Source organism: Heptranchias perlo, chromosome 10 (assembly GCF_035084215.1).
Source record: "Heptranchias perlo isolate sHepPer1 chromosome 10, sHepPer1.hap1, whole genome shotgun sequence".
Taxonomy (NCBI): Eukaryota; Metazoa; Chordata; class Chondrichthyes; order Hexanchiformes; family Hexanchidae; genus Heptranchias; species Heptranchias perlo.
The window spans coordinates 44,849,935-44,867,706 of record NC_090334.1 but is presented as its reverse complement, the minus strand read 5'-3'; the positions used below and the strand labels follow the sequence as shown (position 1 = coordinate 44,867,706).

Here is a 17,772-nt window from a genome sequence, read left to right as displayed (position 1 = left end):
CCCCACAGAGACTACCTGACCTGCTGAGTATTTCCAGCATTTTCTGTTTTTATTTCAGATTTCCAGCATCTGCAGTATTTTGCTTTTGATTTAAGGTTAGTAACAGATTGTTTTCATAATCTATAATAGTTGGTTTGAAATGCGCTACAAAGTTATAACACATTGAAGGACAAGCACTCATTATTGTGGTTTATAATATCACCTGAATCCCCAAGATTGCGTTGCATGATTCGAAATTTATAATGTAAGTTTATGTCAGTGCAAAGCTGAAATCGCACCAACACTAAACTTGCAGTATGACTGCACCCTTAAGTAATAAATACTAGTAGACTGGATTGTTCTTCATGTTGTGCAGCTCTTACTTTGATGGCCATTGATTGAGTAAAGTGCTTCCCATGCATGGCAACTTAAGTACTTCAAATCTACTGAAACTATTTTTTTAAAAAAACACATCGTTTCCTTGCTTTGCTCTTTAGAGTTCCTCTATTGCTGTATTCATTCCACTGTCCTCTTTCCTTCTTCAGCCATAAGAGTGGGATGATTCTAGATAGGGACAAATGCATTTTCACCAGTTTTTACTCCAACTCAAGATGGAGCTCCTAATAGCCACAGTTGTTTAGTGGTCTGGTGGAGATCATCTGAAAGTAGGATAATTTGCATGTCAGATGGAAGCTGCAATTTGAACTCATGACCCTCTGCTTCCTAGTTTGATACCATACTGCTTGGAAAACCCTATAAACATTCTGAAACATACTGCATGAAAAACTATCCTCTTAAGTGAAAACTGGCCCAATATTAGACCATGAAAAGTTGCCGCCACCGCAGAGTGTCTGATAAAGGTTATCGGATCCTTGACGGCGCCCCTTCGCTTTGGGGGAGGAGTGCGTCAGGGGTGCCCCATGTCCGGCCAATAATACGCCGTCTGCGTGGAGCCTTTCCTGCGCCTCTTGCGCAAGAGGCTGTCGGGACTGGCTCTGCGCGAGCCGGACGTGGAGGTCGTCCTTTCCGCTTACGCAGACGACGTGCTCCTCGTGGTCACTGATCCCGTTGACTTGCGGAGGATGCGCGAGTGCCAAAAGGTGTACTCTGCGGCGTCCTCTGCAAGGATCAACTGGGAGAAATGTTCCGGACTCCTGGTGGGTTAGTGGCGGGTGGACTCCCAGCCGGAGGAGCTACGGCCTTTCGCCTGGAGTACCACGCACCTCCGGTACCTGGGAGTCTACCTTAGCCCTGCCGAGGAAGCCTGGCCGGTGAACTGAGAAGAGCTGGAGGCCAATGTCACCGCTTGCCTGGCACGCTGGACAGGACTGCTCCGAGTGTTATCCTACAGGGTTCGAGTGCTGGTCATAAACCAGCTGGTGGCCGCCATGTTGTGGTACCGGTTGGTCACTTTGATCCCTCCCCCTGAGTTTGTCACCAAGATTCAGAAGAAGCTCGTCGACTTCTTCTGGGCCAAAGGGATGCACTGGTTCGCTGCCGCGGTGTTGAGTCTCCCGCTTAGGGAGGGCGGTCAGGGGCTGGTGTGCGTCCGCACCCAGGTGGCAACTTTCCGCCTTCGGACGCTGCAGCGATACCTGTACGTTGAGGATCCTCTTAGGTGGCGTGCGCTGGCGACGTACTTTTTCCGCCAGCTGCACGGCCTGAACTACGACACGCAGCTCCTGTTCATCTCGCTGCTGGGCGGCCGCACGTCTTTGCAGGAGCTGCCTGTCTTTTACCAGGATCTGCTCAGGGTCTGGAATATGGTTGCCTCCAGCCGGAGCTCGCGCCCGTCGGGGGTAGCGGCCATCCTGCAGGAGCCGCTGCTCGGGAATCCGTTCCTCCGCGGTGTCGGCTTCGGCCGCTCGTGGCTGACGGAGCGGAGGGCTGTGGCTGGTCGGGTAACCAGAGTCAGGGACGTCCTGGATGGCGGAGGGTCTGGTTGGTTGGAGCCGTGGGCGCTTGCTGCGCGGATGTCCTCGTGGCGTGCCGGGGACGCGGCCGCCGCCATCCAGGCGTTGAAATCGGCGCTCGGCCCTGACTCCACTCGGGGTGTAGAGGCGGCTCAAGCGTGCGGAGCCATCCCGTCCGACCTGACCCCCGTTTGGACGGAATTCCTCCTCGGCTCCAGACCCCGAAACCTCCCTTGGAGGGCTGCGCCTCACAACTTGAGCCGTCTCTCGGAAATTCCCTCCGTGCGGAGGGATTTCCTGTACGGGCTGCTCCTGCACACTCTCCACTTCCTCGCCCTCGTCTCTCGCCCGGACACGCCCTGGCGTACCATCCTGCTGTCCGGCGGAGGCGGGGGTCCCCAGTGGAGGGCTCTCTACTCAGGGATCCTCCCGTGTTACATCGGGGATCTGGGGTGGAGAGTGTTGCACAGAGCAGTCGCGTCCAATAGGTGGTTACGCCATTTCACGGACACCCAGGCCGCCTGCAATTTCTGCAGCCTGGAGGAGTCCGTGTTTCACTTGTTCACCGGGTGCGGGAGACTGCAGCCCCTGTTTGATTATTTGGAGGGGCTGCTCCTCAGGTTCTGGCTACACTTCAGTCCCACACTCCTGATCTTTGGCCGCCCGGTGAGGAGGGGGGCGGGCAGCTCGGTGGACGTCCTCGTGGGCCTGCTCCTGGGCCTGTCCAAGGTGGCCATCCACAGGTCCAGGTTGCTCGCGGCCCGTGGGGGCGGTCGCTCGGACTGACTGCCTCTCTTTCACGGAATGCTCCGCACCCGGGTGGCCCTGGAGATGGAGCACGCGGTGTCTGCCGGTACGCTTGAGGCTTTCCGCGACCGGTGGGCACCAGAGGGGCTGGAGTATATCCTGGACGAGGAAAATAAAATTTTAATTTGATACTTGGTTTTGATTCTTTTGGTTTTTGCACATAAACACACCCTGAACCCCCCCCCCTTCTTGTAAAAGGGGGGGGCCTAAAAGGAAAAAAAAGAGAAAAGTTGCTCAATTCCCAAAGCTAGCACTCCATCCTTGCTCCTGATATTTACCAGCCTACCCATATGTGTGAGCTTAGTGGCCTCGTTTGTGGCCTGTTCATATACTTAAGCTATCAGTGCTCCTCATGACCACTTTGCACATGTGCGACTCCCGACTTTCTCATCTCTTCCGGGTCTGAATTTTGGCATTGTGTCCAGTATTGTACTTTTGATATGGTGTCTTCCTGGGTGTGTTGACCGCACTTGTCAGAGTTTAAGAGTTGCTGAATTGTAGTACATTCACTATGTGGGTTTATCACTTAGTTTATTCACTTTGCGCTCACGTACATTGTGGTGGTGTAGCAAACTTATCATGACTTGCAGAACTGGACCTTACAGGGTGTTGCTGCAGCTGGCCTAGTGATATATTTCTTAGCCAATGGTCTGGAAATGCTGCATGTACTCTGTATAACCATGTTTTAGAACTGGCTAAATTCTGTAATGGTTTATCCTCCCACTGTACTAAAATATTTTAATATTTAGCTAAAGCTCAAATATGCACACAAATTTTATTTCTAAAACCTTATTTTTTAAAATGTTGAACTAGCAAAGCTGACACTCATCAACAGAGGGAAACTAATAAGGAATTTAACACGATGCATGTCATGTATTATTTAAGATTTTTTGTATCAGTAATATGGATATATATTACCTCGGAGGTGTTCTTCATTGCATGGTATAGCGCCTTTCTCACTTATGAAACAGCCTATATTACTACTCACTCTGAGCAACTGCATGAGAAGTCTTCTCGTATTGTAAGAAGAAGCGCACCATGAATTGACCCTGATCACGTGATCAAGCACACCGCGCGCCCTCCCCCCAGTTCGTCCGGGGAGCGCGCATGGAACTGACGGACCGCGCTCTTTATGATATGTAAACAGTACGGGTGCTGCCGAACAGAGTCAGCAGTGGCCACCTCAGCTTTTAAACACGAACGAGTGCCTCAGTCAAAAAACGCCGGAGGAGGAGGAGCGGGTTAACAATATAATCGCTGGAGGAACTTCACCTTCCGTGCTGATTAAAACCGACGGCGCGGGCGCGCGTGCCCTGAGGCGAGCTCTTAGCAACAAGACGTGGAACCGTGAGCGAGCCAGGATCCAGGCCGGTAAGTGCGAAACGAAGGGAAGCCCAGCCCTGCCGAGCTTGGTATAAATACCTGGGGGCGGGCCGCGGCCTCTATTTCTGGCCGGCCCATGACGTAATGCTGTATGTTAATGATCAGTGGGGAAGCGGCTGGGACCGGCGTCGGGGACAAGCCTAAAAATAAATTCAGCTGTGGAGTCAGCGACCGCCGTGATGGCCCCCACGGAGCGGCGCCAAGTAAACCACAGACAGCCGAGCGGTGCGGAGCTTGCAGCAGGTTAGTGTGAAAGGGACAGACAGACAGACAGAAAGTGCGGCGGCCGTTGCAGCTGTAACCGGGAGGAGCCCTTCTGAGTCACATTTATTAATAATCTTCACACACACGCTGCGCGTTTCATGTTATTTTTAGCTGATTTGAGGATCTGCTTTCTGTTTTGAGGATCAGTAAAATGTGTGTTGGGGGTGGGGGGGCTGGTTTTGTCAACGTTTAGGATTAAAGAGGGTTTTTTTTCGTGATCGAACCCGAGCTCTTCTGCCTTTGAGCCCTCACGTTATCACAATCGGTCGGAGCTAACTTTTCCTGGTAGTCGTTTGGGGGCGTTCATTTCACATATTTTATAAAACTACATTTTATAAACTCGCCTGTTTTGTAAATGAAACTGCTCCACCTCTCACTGGCAAACGCCCCTGTGGAGTTGCTGCGAGTTTCCGCAGTGTTGTACGGGGTAGGGCGCCGTTGGTAACATTAATATTAAGGTCCATCATGAGGGTTTGAAGGAAGGTTTCATTCTGTCAGGCTGACATGGAAAATCCCAGGCAAGGCGATGTTTGCAGACGATCGCGTATTTGAGGTTTGGGTGGATAGTTTATTTTAGTCTTAGTCAATCTGCTTTGGGCCTAAACCCAGAGGAATTGCGTTGCTCTGCATTGCTTTTGGAAATGTTTAAACACAGTCTGTTGGCTGGCTACTCTTCCGGTCTCTCGCATAATATGTTGCTTCAGACCATATTACCGTATCGTTTCGGGACCATTTGTAGATTGTTTGGGCGATTTAAACCTTAATTACAAACCTAAACTAGTTGCTGTATTATAATTTGTAACGAATGACTAGTTACTGCAGGCAGAGGGAGGGGAGAACAGCGATCCATCGCTTCAGCGTAAAGTTTGAACCATTTATCATTCAATGACGGTAAATTTCAACGGCCGTTTTCTTTTAAATTATCTTCCAGTTTTAACCATGCATGGGAATGCGGGCGTTGAGGATTAAAATTGACACCGTGGGGAGAGGAGATCTAGAAGCTGAGATCTGCTAATTTGGACAGGTGATGCACTTGTAGTGCCTGCTAGATTTTTGTCCCACTGTTGATCGCCTTGGAGGAAGAGGGAGCGTGTCAACAGTGACGTTATTCTACAGAAAAGGAAAGAAAAAATCGCAACTCGATCCACAAAAAATGTGACAACCCCTCCTCTACATGCTTCTGAGCTTGAGATTTTTTTGGGGGGGTCTTGTGTCGAAGAATCCCAACGATATAAACTCGCAGAGTGCTGAGGCTGTTCCTTAATCATGATGTTTCGAGATCAAGTCGGCGTTCTTGCAGGATGGTTTAAAGGGTGGAATGAATGTGAACAAACTGTAGCTTTGTTGACCCTGTTGAAACGAGTGAGCCGGACCCAGGCTCGTTTCCTTCAGATTTGCCTAGAGCATTCTTTGTCCGATTGTACCGAGCTTCACATTCTGGAGGGAGAGGCAAATGATCCCGGTAAGTTTAATGCAACTAATTATTTTTTCATGCTGCTTTTCCAAGCTTTTGGTATTCATATCCGAGATTGATGCGGAACGCTTGCAAATTAGTAATTCCATATACAAATGTGGTTTATAACCTTTTTAAATTGACAATTGGTGTATATCATTGCGGTATACAAGCAACATCACCAACGTAAGGAGTAAAACGCTTTGATGCATCTTGTTCTGCAATTTCCTGTGTAATAATCCAGTCTTGTCACGTAGAGTCTGGGTATCCTGTGCTTTCTGGACAACGTGGCTTGGTTTCTTTTCCGATCTTTTAGTTACACGTAGCTTTATACTGTATCGCATACAAATACAGATCCTGGTTAAATAAAGATCGCAAACTTTGTTTATTCTATTTAAGAATATCGCCATTTCATCTTTACTTGACCGTCAAACCAAAAGGAGGATATTTAAATCGCTGCTGGAACCATATTCTGGTTTTAGGAAAATAGCCCTTTTCTCTCAAACTGAGCACACGAGTAAAGGCCAAAAGTCTGAGTTGACTTCTGTTATAAAGAAAATGTCTAATTAAATATAATGCAGAACCTTATGATTTAGCATATAATTTTGAAAAGTTAATATGCACCCTCGGTTCGGAGAGACACGTTGTCATACTTGTAGAAGAAGCTGAGGGCTGAAAATATTATGTGAAGAATGAAAATCCTTGTATTATAATGTTTCATCCTACCGAATGTGGCAAGATTGACTTGTGGAATAGTGGAACCTGGAAGAATTCTGCCCACATAGTTGTTTAAAATTGACTAAAAGTTGCAGCATCAGATCAAATTATGTATATCTTCAGTTTTTTTTCTGGGAATACAAAGGGTGTATTGGGGAGAAGTAATAGAAGTCTGTGTTCACCGATTGGTGGAATTCTTTAGGCTTGATTGCAGTAGGATACTGAACAGAGCCCTTAGTGTTTACTCAGAGAAAAGAATGCACAGTCTTCTTCCAGCTGTTCCATATTAGAGCACGGAGCCTGCAAGACTTGGCAGCTGTCTGTACAGCCATTTGCTGACAGCCTCCAGTACTATGCTCTGCTGCTAGGGTATTTATGCATGCATTCAGCAAGCAATGACAAAACTATTCTAGTCTGAGATCATATTGGGGGATGGGAAGGTAGAATTTGAATATTTCCATATGTAGTTTGCGTTTAAGATACAAAAATGTGAAGATTACAAAGCAAAGCCACTGATTAATAATATTTGGTTCCAAAATAATTGCACGATGGGCCGAATGGCCGCCTCCTGTGATGTATCTGCTATGATACTATTAGTGATGAGATCTTCAGTGAAGTACCTCCTCTTAAATTGTTATCCTGTTACTAATGTATAGATCAGTCTAGAAGCATAAAACATTAGAAAATGTCTTGCTTGAAGCACAAAATCCTAAATCGAAGTTGCAACAGCTATGAGCAGTTCTCGGCCTCTTGGCGGTTGTCTTTTTCATGAATCGTTATTTGGTTTACAATCTACATTGAGAGGGGGAAACCCCTGCATGAAAGTTTACAAATTTTCACTTTCTACATTACTTTCCTGTTCTATCCACAATGTACTATATATTGCAGGATTATATTTCACAAGTAAAAGGTGATATTTTGTGCCCAGCAGTTAAGCACAAACATATGTTTGTAATTACATTTCCCAGACAAGGGGAAATTCTAATCAACTGTATTCAGAGCAGTCATGGTTTTGAGTACAATGGTGTTCAGTTCCAAAGACTGATATAAACTTTTGCGCCAATCAGAAATAGGAAATAAACGATAAAAACTTTAGATGTGCAAACCTGAAAAATCATCAATAAGCACAGCTACAAACAAAGATTTTTTTTTAAAAAAACCCTAACTTTCAATAGTTGAGTACAGCAGTCTTTTTTTAAAGAGTATTGCTATTTAAATACTGTAATACAGTGACAGTGTTTGAAGAAGTAACTGCATTGGTTCAAATAGTAGTGGTGGCCTTAAGCAGCTGGGAAAGGATACAGGATAATGGAACTAATTTAGGTCAGTTGTCAGGCATAGGCTTGATTGCTTCCTGAGAATTGAACTGGTAGTAGTTAAAGAAAGCTACATGCCCCCTTAACTTTTTTTGCACTTCCCAAAGCAATCTTGAGTCTGAAAAATTAGCCTTCAATTCCTATTAATCATTTTGGGGAGTTGTTATGTATAGCTGTATTAGTTTATGGTTTGAGGAGTCATTAGCCTTATTGGGATTAAGATCACTGGCTCCAGTTCAATAGCCTGTGATCTAAGTCATGAACATGTTACTGACAATCCTATAGGTGAGTAAATTGAATAAATTTAGCGGAATAATGGGAAATTGTGGCATTTCCCCCAATTTGGGTTTAATTTAGGAACATAAGAACAGGAGTAGGCCATTCAGCCCCTCGAGCCTGTCTGCCATTCAATTAGATCATGGCTGATCTGTATGTCAACTTTATTTACTTGGCTTTGTTCCATAATCCTTGACATCCTTCCCCAACATAAATCTATCGACCTCCATCTTAAATTTCAATTGATCCAGTATCCACAGCCTTTTGGGAGAGTTCAATGTTTCCACTACACTGTGTGAAAAAGTGTTTTTTGATTTCTTAATGGCCTAACTCCAGTTTTAAGATCATGCCGTCTTCTGGATTCCCCCACCAAAGGAAATAGTTTCTCTGTATTTACCCAATCAAATCCCTTTTCATTTTAAACATCTTGATTAGATCACCCCTTAACTGTCTAAACTCAAGGGAATACACGCCAAGTTTATGCAACCTGCCATCATAATTTAACCCTTTAAGCCTTCATATTCTAGTGAATCTACAATTTACCCCTTCAAAAAACAATATATATTTCCTGAGGTTCAGTGCCCATAACTGATGCAGTACTCCATATGGGTTATGATCAAGGCTTTCTACAACTGAAGCATTACTAACTCGTTTTTGAATTCCAATCTCCTTGAGAGTGAATTCCAGTCTCCTTAAGATAAAGTACAACATCCCATTAGCCTTCTTGATTATTTTTTGCACTTGTGCATTAGCTAGTGGATAGATTCAGATTCCTTCTCTTTTCTCTTTCTCCTTCCCACCCCCCCTGCCAAATTCATACTTGTGACTTTCGTCTAGTAGGTTGTTTGGAGAGCCAGTGAACCTCACACAACTGAGAAAGATAATAAAGATAATCGGAGATAATCTCCGAAAGCTTGTGATTTTAAAATAAAATTGTTGGATTATAACCTGGTGCTGTAAGATTCCTTACAACTGAGAAAGGGAGATTCACGCCCTGGAGCTCAAGCCATCTGATTAGGAGATAAAGCATTCTATTGCTCAGCCCATTGAATTGCCTTACACTTTGCAACTACTGTGTTTACTTATTAGCTTCTTGTGTCTGAACACTGAATTTCTGTTTTTGATAGAGCAGTATTTTTTAAATGGCAGATCAAAGCCCACGCTTCAGATACCTAATGCAATTATGTGGGATTTGAGAAGAAATCCTGTAACTTGTGTTTGATAGTCTGAGATTTTTTTTACATCTTTTGAAGAGTTATTCACTGAGACTAAAGTCACTATGAATCTGTTTAGGAAAGACATCATGCAGGTGGGCATACTCATTTCTTTCTCTGTTTCCCATTCACCAAGAAAACTTCAAGTTGCCCTATTGGGCCTTTTGAGAGAGACAATCATTATAATGGAACTGTATACTTTTTTTAAAATGATGAACAAACTTGCATTTATATAATGCCTTCCATGCTTCAGCATGTCCCAAAGTGCTTCACTGCCAATGAAGTACTTTTGAAGTGTCGTCACGTTTATAATGTAAGGAAACATGACAGCCAATTTAGTCACAGCAAGATCCCATAAACAGCAATGAGACACATGACCAGTTATTCTGTTTTGTGATGTTGGTCAAAGGATAAATATTGGCCAGGTCACCGGGAAAGCTCTTCTGCGAATAGTGCCATTGGATCTTTTATGTTCACCTGAGATGGCAGACAAGTTCTTGGTTCAACGTTTCACCTAAAAGACAGCACCCTCAGTACTGCAATAAAGTGTCAGCCAAGATTATACGCCCAAGTCCTGTAGTGGGGCTTGTACCCATGACCTTCTGACTCAAATGGTGAGAATGTTACCATAGTATTCCAGTATACAGGTTATTTATGAATTCAATTCAGCTGGTGTTTGTATTTGTGAACCCCAGGTAGCCTTGCTGCTGTGAGACTTTCTTACCTATATCTTTTTTTTGTATTAATACTCTAGCATTCAAATCTGTACTTAGTCTATACGCATATATCTAATGAGTACCAGCAAACTCACGTCAAACGCTTTGTCTCATTTTTAATTATCATAGTTTAAAACTCATGGAAAGTTGACATTCATCAGTTGGGAAGAAAAACTTGATTTTTCACTTTTCTTCTCTTGTCTCTTTGCAAAATGGGCAGTTTACTCATTATGAATAGAAAGAGCTTGCATTTATATAGCACTTTACTACGTCCTCAAGACATTTCCAAGCAATTAACAAGCAAAGAAATACATACATACTGTGAATTTAAATGATACCATTGGTAAATTTAATCACATTGCTTTGTGGAAGTGATAGCGATACATGGAGGATGTATTGTTGATCCAGGAAGTAGGGAAATGGATAAGAATGTGATTGGTGAATTTATTTCTGCTACAATATGATCAAAAATGGGTTCTTCCTCACTTGAATGTTTACAGATTTGCCACTTTTTAAAAGCTTGAGTACAGGATTCCTAAAACTCCAATAATAAGTATTTAGTTGCACTGTGTGGATGAAATCTTGTGCTATCGCATAATGATTCACCCTAAAGTAAATTTTACAGTGTTGGGATTTACTTTTGCCATCCACTTTTGGTACTAAGTGTTTCTGGCTGTCTACACACCTACACAAAATGGAAATAATTAAACACAAAATTCCTGCATGCCAAGAGGAGAAAGCATAACATTTAAGGCTATGCTGAGTAATAAATTAAGATTCAATTTTGATATTTTTCAACTGATCTAGATCCATCCAGCTTGTAACTGCATGTATTTCATCTGGAAACTGACCTTTGGGAAAACTGGATAAGTTATAATTAAACAAATGTAATTTCTACGAGGTCTTTATTAGCTGCTCAACAAACTCATTTATTAGCTAAAAGAATTCAGTCTTAGGGTTCACTTAGACTGATGTTGATGTATCTAATGTGCAATACATTTTTAATTTTTTTACCTGTATACAAAGTACTCAAATTAAGTTTTGAATATATTTAACAATCAGATTCGTGGGAGACTAAAATTTTAAAAGGTATACAGGTGTTGAAAAACCATATTGATGCGCAGCATGTGCTTTGAGTCACTTTTTTGGTATTGCATCAATTTTAAAAACTGCACTTGTTTTATGCCAGCTGTTTAAAAATGTTTTGGGTTATATGCAATTGTTAGCTATCATTTAAAAAAAAAACCTCTCACTCTGGACAGAGCTCAAGCACCCAGATTGCATTTTAAAGAACTACCTACATTATATTGACTAACAGACTGCTTTATGTAAGTTTCCAATCTGTCAGGCTTTTGATTTAGTGAGTACTCACAGCAAGACTAATACGCATACAACCATAACAGGTCACCTAATTAGTGAATATCTATTACAAAGGCATAAGGCATTGCAGTTTTGTCCTTTTTTAAGATCACATCAATTATGTAATTACAAATTGTTTATTAACAGCATTTGTTTTCCCTTTCCATCTGCTTTATTTTATATCCAGTATTGTTCAACAGGGCTTGACATTTTGGTTATTGCCATTGGTTTTATTTGTGTAGGAAGTTTTTTAAAAAAAAAACTCCAACACAAGCAAAACTATTCAAAATCAAAACAAGAATCAAGGTGTCAAAACTTTCATTATCTTCCTGAGCTTATCTTGCTCTTCCTGCCCAATTCTGCAGTTTGCTTTGATCATATAAGTTGTAAGCCAAGTTTGCTTCCAAGACTCCAACAGTGCTGCTCATGAAATTATAGGCAGGGTGTGAAAAGGCCAAGTACTTCCTGCTCCTTAAGGGGAAATGCCTTACTCTTAATGCTTCTCCACATCAGACATTGTGAACAAGGTAGAATGAGAGGGGAAAACCCATTTCAGCAGCCCTTGGCATGAATGAGCTTTTGTTACTCCATCACTATCAATATTGGCTACTAGGTACTAACACTAGTTAAAGTTAGGAATTTCACGAGTGATTACAGAATAGATCTGAAAAACCAGAAAAAGCATTTTGTTGGATACTAACTTAGTGAATACTGCAACTATTTTTTAAAAGGATATGTAAACATGAGCTTTTGTCTCCATACATTGATTTGGCATCTTCTCTCTCCAGGACCATGTGATAATTGTAAACCATAATGGGGGCAACAGATTTTTAAGAAACCTTTTATCTTAGAATCTCAAATTGATCTTTAAATATTGATACATCAATGTGTAAAATGTTTGTATCTGTCAGGAAGTAATTGTTAGAGCAGCTAGTCACTTTTTTTCAAACTTTTAAATTAACTGCAAGTATTTTTAAGTTTCTTTCTCCAAGTGCATGTAAGCCAAGTTTTTAATTAAAGACGTGTTAACTTTGCCTAATTTGATGCCACTTGCACAATCGGTTATCCTGTTAATACAATAATCACAGTTTTCTGTGGGAAAATACACATCATTAGCTTGTGCAACTGCAATAGTCTTGGTCATGTGATTTGTGCTTAATATATATTTGTTATGATACCGTCAGCATTCTTAATTGAGGAATGACAAATGAAAAATCTGATGGGATACTAGTATTGGTTGCACCCCATTCAAGTGGTTGTGGATCAAGAAAATACCAGTATGATGACCAGAGCTGGAGAGAGTGTTTCTATACTGGTTTCATCTTTAATTGAGTAAGGAGTGTATTGCTAACTTGATGTCCGAATGGTTTCGATATCCATTTCAGTATAACATGATTCAAGGTATGTACATTAACTTTGTTTGGGCATACTAGAGTACTATTTCAAAGCATGGAGGATGATCAGGTGACTGGTTTACAATGACTGAATAAGCCAAATTCCATTTTCATTATTATTTTTGGGGGATTGTATTGAACAATTCCTTTTTTCATGAAACCCGTCAACGGTCTTTATTGTCTTCACCAATCTGCTTTTGTTTTCACTGAAAAACTCAACTTGAATTGAAACTGAATTCAAGGTATTTGGCTTGTACTAGATTTATGTTGAACTTTCATTGAAATTATATACTGTTCTGTAAAACAAAAACAGAACTAGAAGCATTTTTAAGAAACTGCTAAGAAATAAAACTTTATCTTGCAATCCTTGTACATAGAGGCAGAGTAAAATGGCAACATCCATCAGTTGTGTACCACACAGACTTTTAAAAATGGCTGTAAACTAACTTGGATTCTGAATTGTCAAGTCTCAAACTTATGTAAACTTGCTACACTTTTCTGGAGAGCAGGGAAGGTAAAATCTCTTGCTCAGTGTAATTTTTTTACAATGGTCTGAATTTTTAGCTTTTGATTATTATCTACATCTGCTTTGTAACTAGAAACAAATGAACAGTTCTTGCCCTTTTATCTAAATATAGTTCTTCTCTTTTCTCTTGCATCCTCTTGAAGGCACTGATTCCTTGCTGGTGAGTATGGTACCATGGGCACTTGTTGTCCTCCTGTACTTTGCCCTGGTTGTTGTTGTTCATGTGAAGCTTGGATGAGATGCTATTCAAATGGGAGGGGATTACAATAAGCCTGATCCTGTTGCACACACTAACTTCCAGCAGGACGCGATAGATAACAATTGAACGTGGTAACTGTTGAAATTATTTACTTTCTCCATCCGTAATGCACAAGCCCTAAAGTCAGTTGGGGTACCTCCACCCCAGCTGAGATCAGCTAGCTCGGTTCAGAATATGGTTTGAACGTGGGATATTTCGTGGCCCGCATGATTTAGATACTCAATGGATAAACTTGCTGAACCATTAGGGAGCTCCTACAATATTGGGTTCAAATTTAGAAAGCTAATGGTGAAGGTATGTTCTTAGTACTTGTATGTATTGGCTTGTGACTATTAATATATTTTGCATTAATGGCCCAGAAAATACTGTAGCTCCAGTTCAACTGTGGCAGCCATTCTGGCCCCCTGTTTTAGCACCTTATCTAGCTTCATATGAATCATAGATGGTTTAGTTCATGACCTATACAAACTTATGAGAGCAGCATCTAAAAGAACTAGGTAGGATTTGTGTGACTCCCTTTTCATTTTATCAATATTCTCATTTTAGAGCCTGGTCAGATCAAATCATTATCTGAAGTGTTTGAAGCTGAAAGCAAGACCATATTACTTGGTTATAACCAATTATTGTACTCTCTAGAGTCAGTTTGTGAATTTTAACATTTTAATCTGTTGTTTTGAGCTCCTCTAATGCCTCAGCAATTTTAGCCAGTGAATAACTGAGCTGAGCCCCAGGTTTGATCATTGGGATGGCATGCATAGCTAGCCCCTGCCAGAGGAAGTAGGGGTGCTTTAGCACCCCTGGGTTGAAAATGTGAAAATATAACCACTCCTGATTGATTGCTATTCAGTGAACTCGGACTGAGTTGCTTATACTTCGAAGGCTGAATTTGAAAGCATGAAGCCCTTACTCTGGGGAGGTTGAGGATCCTAGCACAGAGACAATTTTGCTTTTTTTTTGTCAATTTATAGCTAAGACTGAAAATTACTATATTAAATACGATGAAAGAAAATTTGAATCTTGAATTGAGAAATTGCTTAGGCCGCAGGGAAAAATGTATTTGAATATTTTTGTATGAAGTTGAATAGCAACATACTTCTACAGGTGGGAAGGAAAATGCAGAAGGTATGCTATCGGTGCCCTTCTGACCTGCTAGCTGTAATGACCGATTGGTCAGCACAGGTTGTTGATATTTGGGTGCAATGATCTACATCTCCCCCATTCACTTTTCAGCAGAGTTGGTTTTTTGAAAGGAGTATTTTCCCTCATATTATTCTTTCTATTTAAAATATCCCTCTTCCATATTTCTTATCTGTCCTTTTTAGAATTTGATTAGAGCATTGTGTAGTTTGTCTGAATGTTGGCTGTCTGTAGCTTAGAATCATAGAAAGTTATGGCACAGAAGGAGGCCATTTGGCCCACCATATCCGTGCCGGCTGAAAAAGAGCTATCCAGCTAAATCCCGCTATCCAGCTAAATCCCACTTTCCAGCACTTGGTCCGTAGCCCTGTAGGTTACGGCACTTCAAGTGCACATCCAAGTACTTTTTAAATGAGTTCAGGATTTCTGCCTCTACCACCCTTTCAGGCAGTGAGTTCCAGACCCCCACCACCCTCTGGGTGAAAACATTTCTTCTCCGCTCCCCTCTAATTCTTCTACCAATTACTTTAAATCTATGTCCCCTGGTCACTGACCCCTCTGCTAAGGGAAATAGGTCCTCCCTATCCATAATTTTACATACCTCAATTAAATTTCCCTTCAGCCTCCTTTGTTCTAAAGAAAAAAAAACCCCAGCCTATCCAAACTTTTCTCATAGCTAAAATTCTCCTGCCCTGGCAACATCCTCGTAAATCTCCTGTACCCTCTCTAGTGCAATCACATCTTTCCTGTAATGTGGTGACCAGAACTGTATGCAGTACTCAAGCTGTGGCCTAACCAATGTTTTATACATGATGTGGAGATGCGGTGATGGACTGGGGTGGACAAATGTAAGGAATCTTACAACACCAGGTTATAGTCCAACAGTTTTATTTGAAAATCACAAGCTTTCGGAGGCTTTCTCCTTCGTCAGTTTTAGTATAACCTCCCTGCTCTTATATTCTATGCCTTGGCTAATAAAAGGAAAGTATCCCATATGCCTTTTTAACCACCTTTATAAACCTGTCCTGCTACCTTCAGGGATCTGTGGATATGCCCTCCAAGGTCCCTTTGTTCCTCTACACCTCTCGGTATCCTCCCATTTATTGTGTATTCCCTTGTCTTGTTTTCCCTCCCCAGATGCATTACCTCACACTTCTCTGGATTAAATTCCATTTGCCACTTTTCTGCCCACCTGACTAGTCCATTGATATCTTCCTGCAGTCTACAGCTTTCCTCCTCATTATCAATTACATGGCCAATTTTTGTATCATCTGCAAACATCTTGATCAAGCCCTCCATGTTCAAGTCCAAATTATTAATATATACCACAAAAAGCAAGAGACCTAGTACTGAGCCTTGCGGAACCCCACTAGAAACATCCTTCCAGTCGCAAAAACACCCGTCAACCATTACCCTTTGCTTCCTGCCACTGAGCTGATTTTTGGATCCAACTTACCGCTATCCTTTGGATCCCATGGGCTTTTACTTTTCTGACCAGTCTGCCATGTGGGACCTTGTCAAAAGCCTTGCCAAAATCCATGTGGACTACATCAAACGTGTTACCCTCATCGACCCTCCTTTTTACCCGCTCAAAAAATTCAATCAAGTTAGTCAGATACGACCTTCCGTTAACAAATCTATGCTGACTCTCCTTGATTAACCGTGTCTTTCTAAATGACGATTTATGCTGTCCCTCAGAATTGATTCCAATAATTTGCCCACCACCAAGGTTAGACTGACTGGCCTATAATTGCTCTGTCTATCTTTTTCTCTTTTTTAAATGACTGTACAATGTTAGTAGACCTCCAATCCACCGGCACCACGCCTGTAGCCAGGGTGAATTGGAAAATGATGATTAGAGCCTCTGCTATTTCCTCCCTTGCTTCTCTTAGCAGCCTGGGATACATTTCATCTGGACCTGGTGATTTATCTACTTTCAAAGATGCTAAACCACTTAATACTTCCTCTCTCACTATGTTTATTCCATCCAATATTTCACACTCCTCCTCAACTACAATCTCTGCATTGTCCCCCTCCTTTGTTAAGACAGATGCAAAGTATTCATTAAGAACCATACCCAAATCTTCCTACTCCAAACATAGGGTACCTTTTTGGTCTCTAATAGGCTCTACTCTTTCCTTAGTTATCCTCTTGCTCTTTATATATTTAAAAAAACATTTTTTGGGTTTTCCTTAATTTTACTCGCCAGTATTTTTTCATGCCCTCTCTTTTGCTTTCCTAATTTCAAAGTATTGCAACCTCCAATTGATTTGGGTGGGATAACTTTTTCTTCAACTGACTGTCTTTTGAGTTGACTAGCCATGCATATGTCTAGTCAGAACCTCTGCACCTTTTGGTGGAGATGGAGTAGATGGTCTCATGACCTATTTCCACTCATATTTACCCTTCAAGTGGGTTTATCTGTCGCCAGTGTTCTTGAGACTTGTACCATTGTGGTTGCTGCCATGAGGTTTGGCAAAATGTATGCTGGCACTGTTTATGCTGTATGAGGCCTGCATGCTCTACCTTGTGGGACAACTTATGAAAATCTTTGCTTGGTGGGTGGGGGTAGAGAGTCGATCTGTAGTTTGGGCATGACTTGGGATTTTCTTGTATATGTTGGCTTTTCCAACTGCTGATTTTGCTCCTTTGCTTTCCCACAAGTAGGAGCTTAAATTTGATGGGTTACCTTGGGGGGGCGGGGGGGGGGGGGGGTGATTTTCTAATCTTTAATTTCCTTTCCATTCCAGAAATAATGCACTGGTTCCCAGATAAGTGGGAAGTCTGGTGCCTTTTTGGAATGGATCAGTTGAAGCAAATGGCTGTTTCACAGATCTGTTTTATGATTTCCCGTACACATAATGAGCTCCTTTTGCTTGCAAATGACTTGGGTAGTTGATCTTAATTGTACAATTTCAAATGAAGAATGGGAGGCTTTTAAGCTGCAGGTTCCAGGCTATCAACCAGCAGCTGCCTACGTGAGGGGAGAGGGCAAAAAACTACATGGCATTGTGGTTGCATCATTCATGTTCTGAAATTATGATCATTGTTGGAGAGGG

At 42.1% G+C, this 17,772-nt stretch overlaps 1 protein-coding gene across 3 annotated transcripts in view; it reads left to right on the top strand.

Moving 5' to 3' along the window:
• The first annotated feature begins 3,804 nt into the window (after positions 1-3,804).
• Positions 3,805-17,772, top strand: part of samd4a (sterile alpha motif domain containing 4A) — a 162,485-nt gene continuing 148,517 nt past the window's right edge. For 2 of the 3 annotated variants that reach the window (XM_067991589.1, XM_067991587.1), the window contains exons 1-2: positions 4,094-4,325; positions 5,278-5,808. In XM_067991589.1, coding sequence (XP_067847690.1) covers positions 5,613-5,808 — 196 coding nt within the window. In that variant the 5' untranslated portion in view covers positions 4,094-4,325; positions 5,278-5,612. Of the gene's footprint in view, positions 4,071-4,093; positions 4,326-5,277; positions 5,809-17,772 lie in introns of those variants that run through there. The other variant, XM_067991588.1, reaches the window with a different exon arrangement.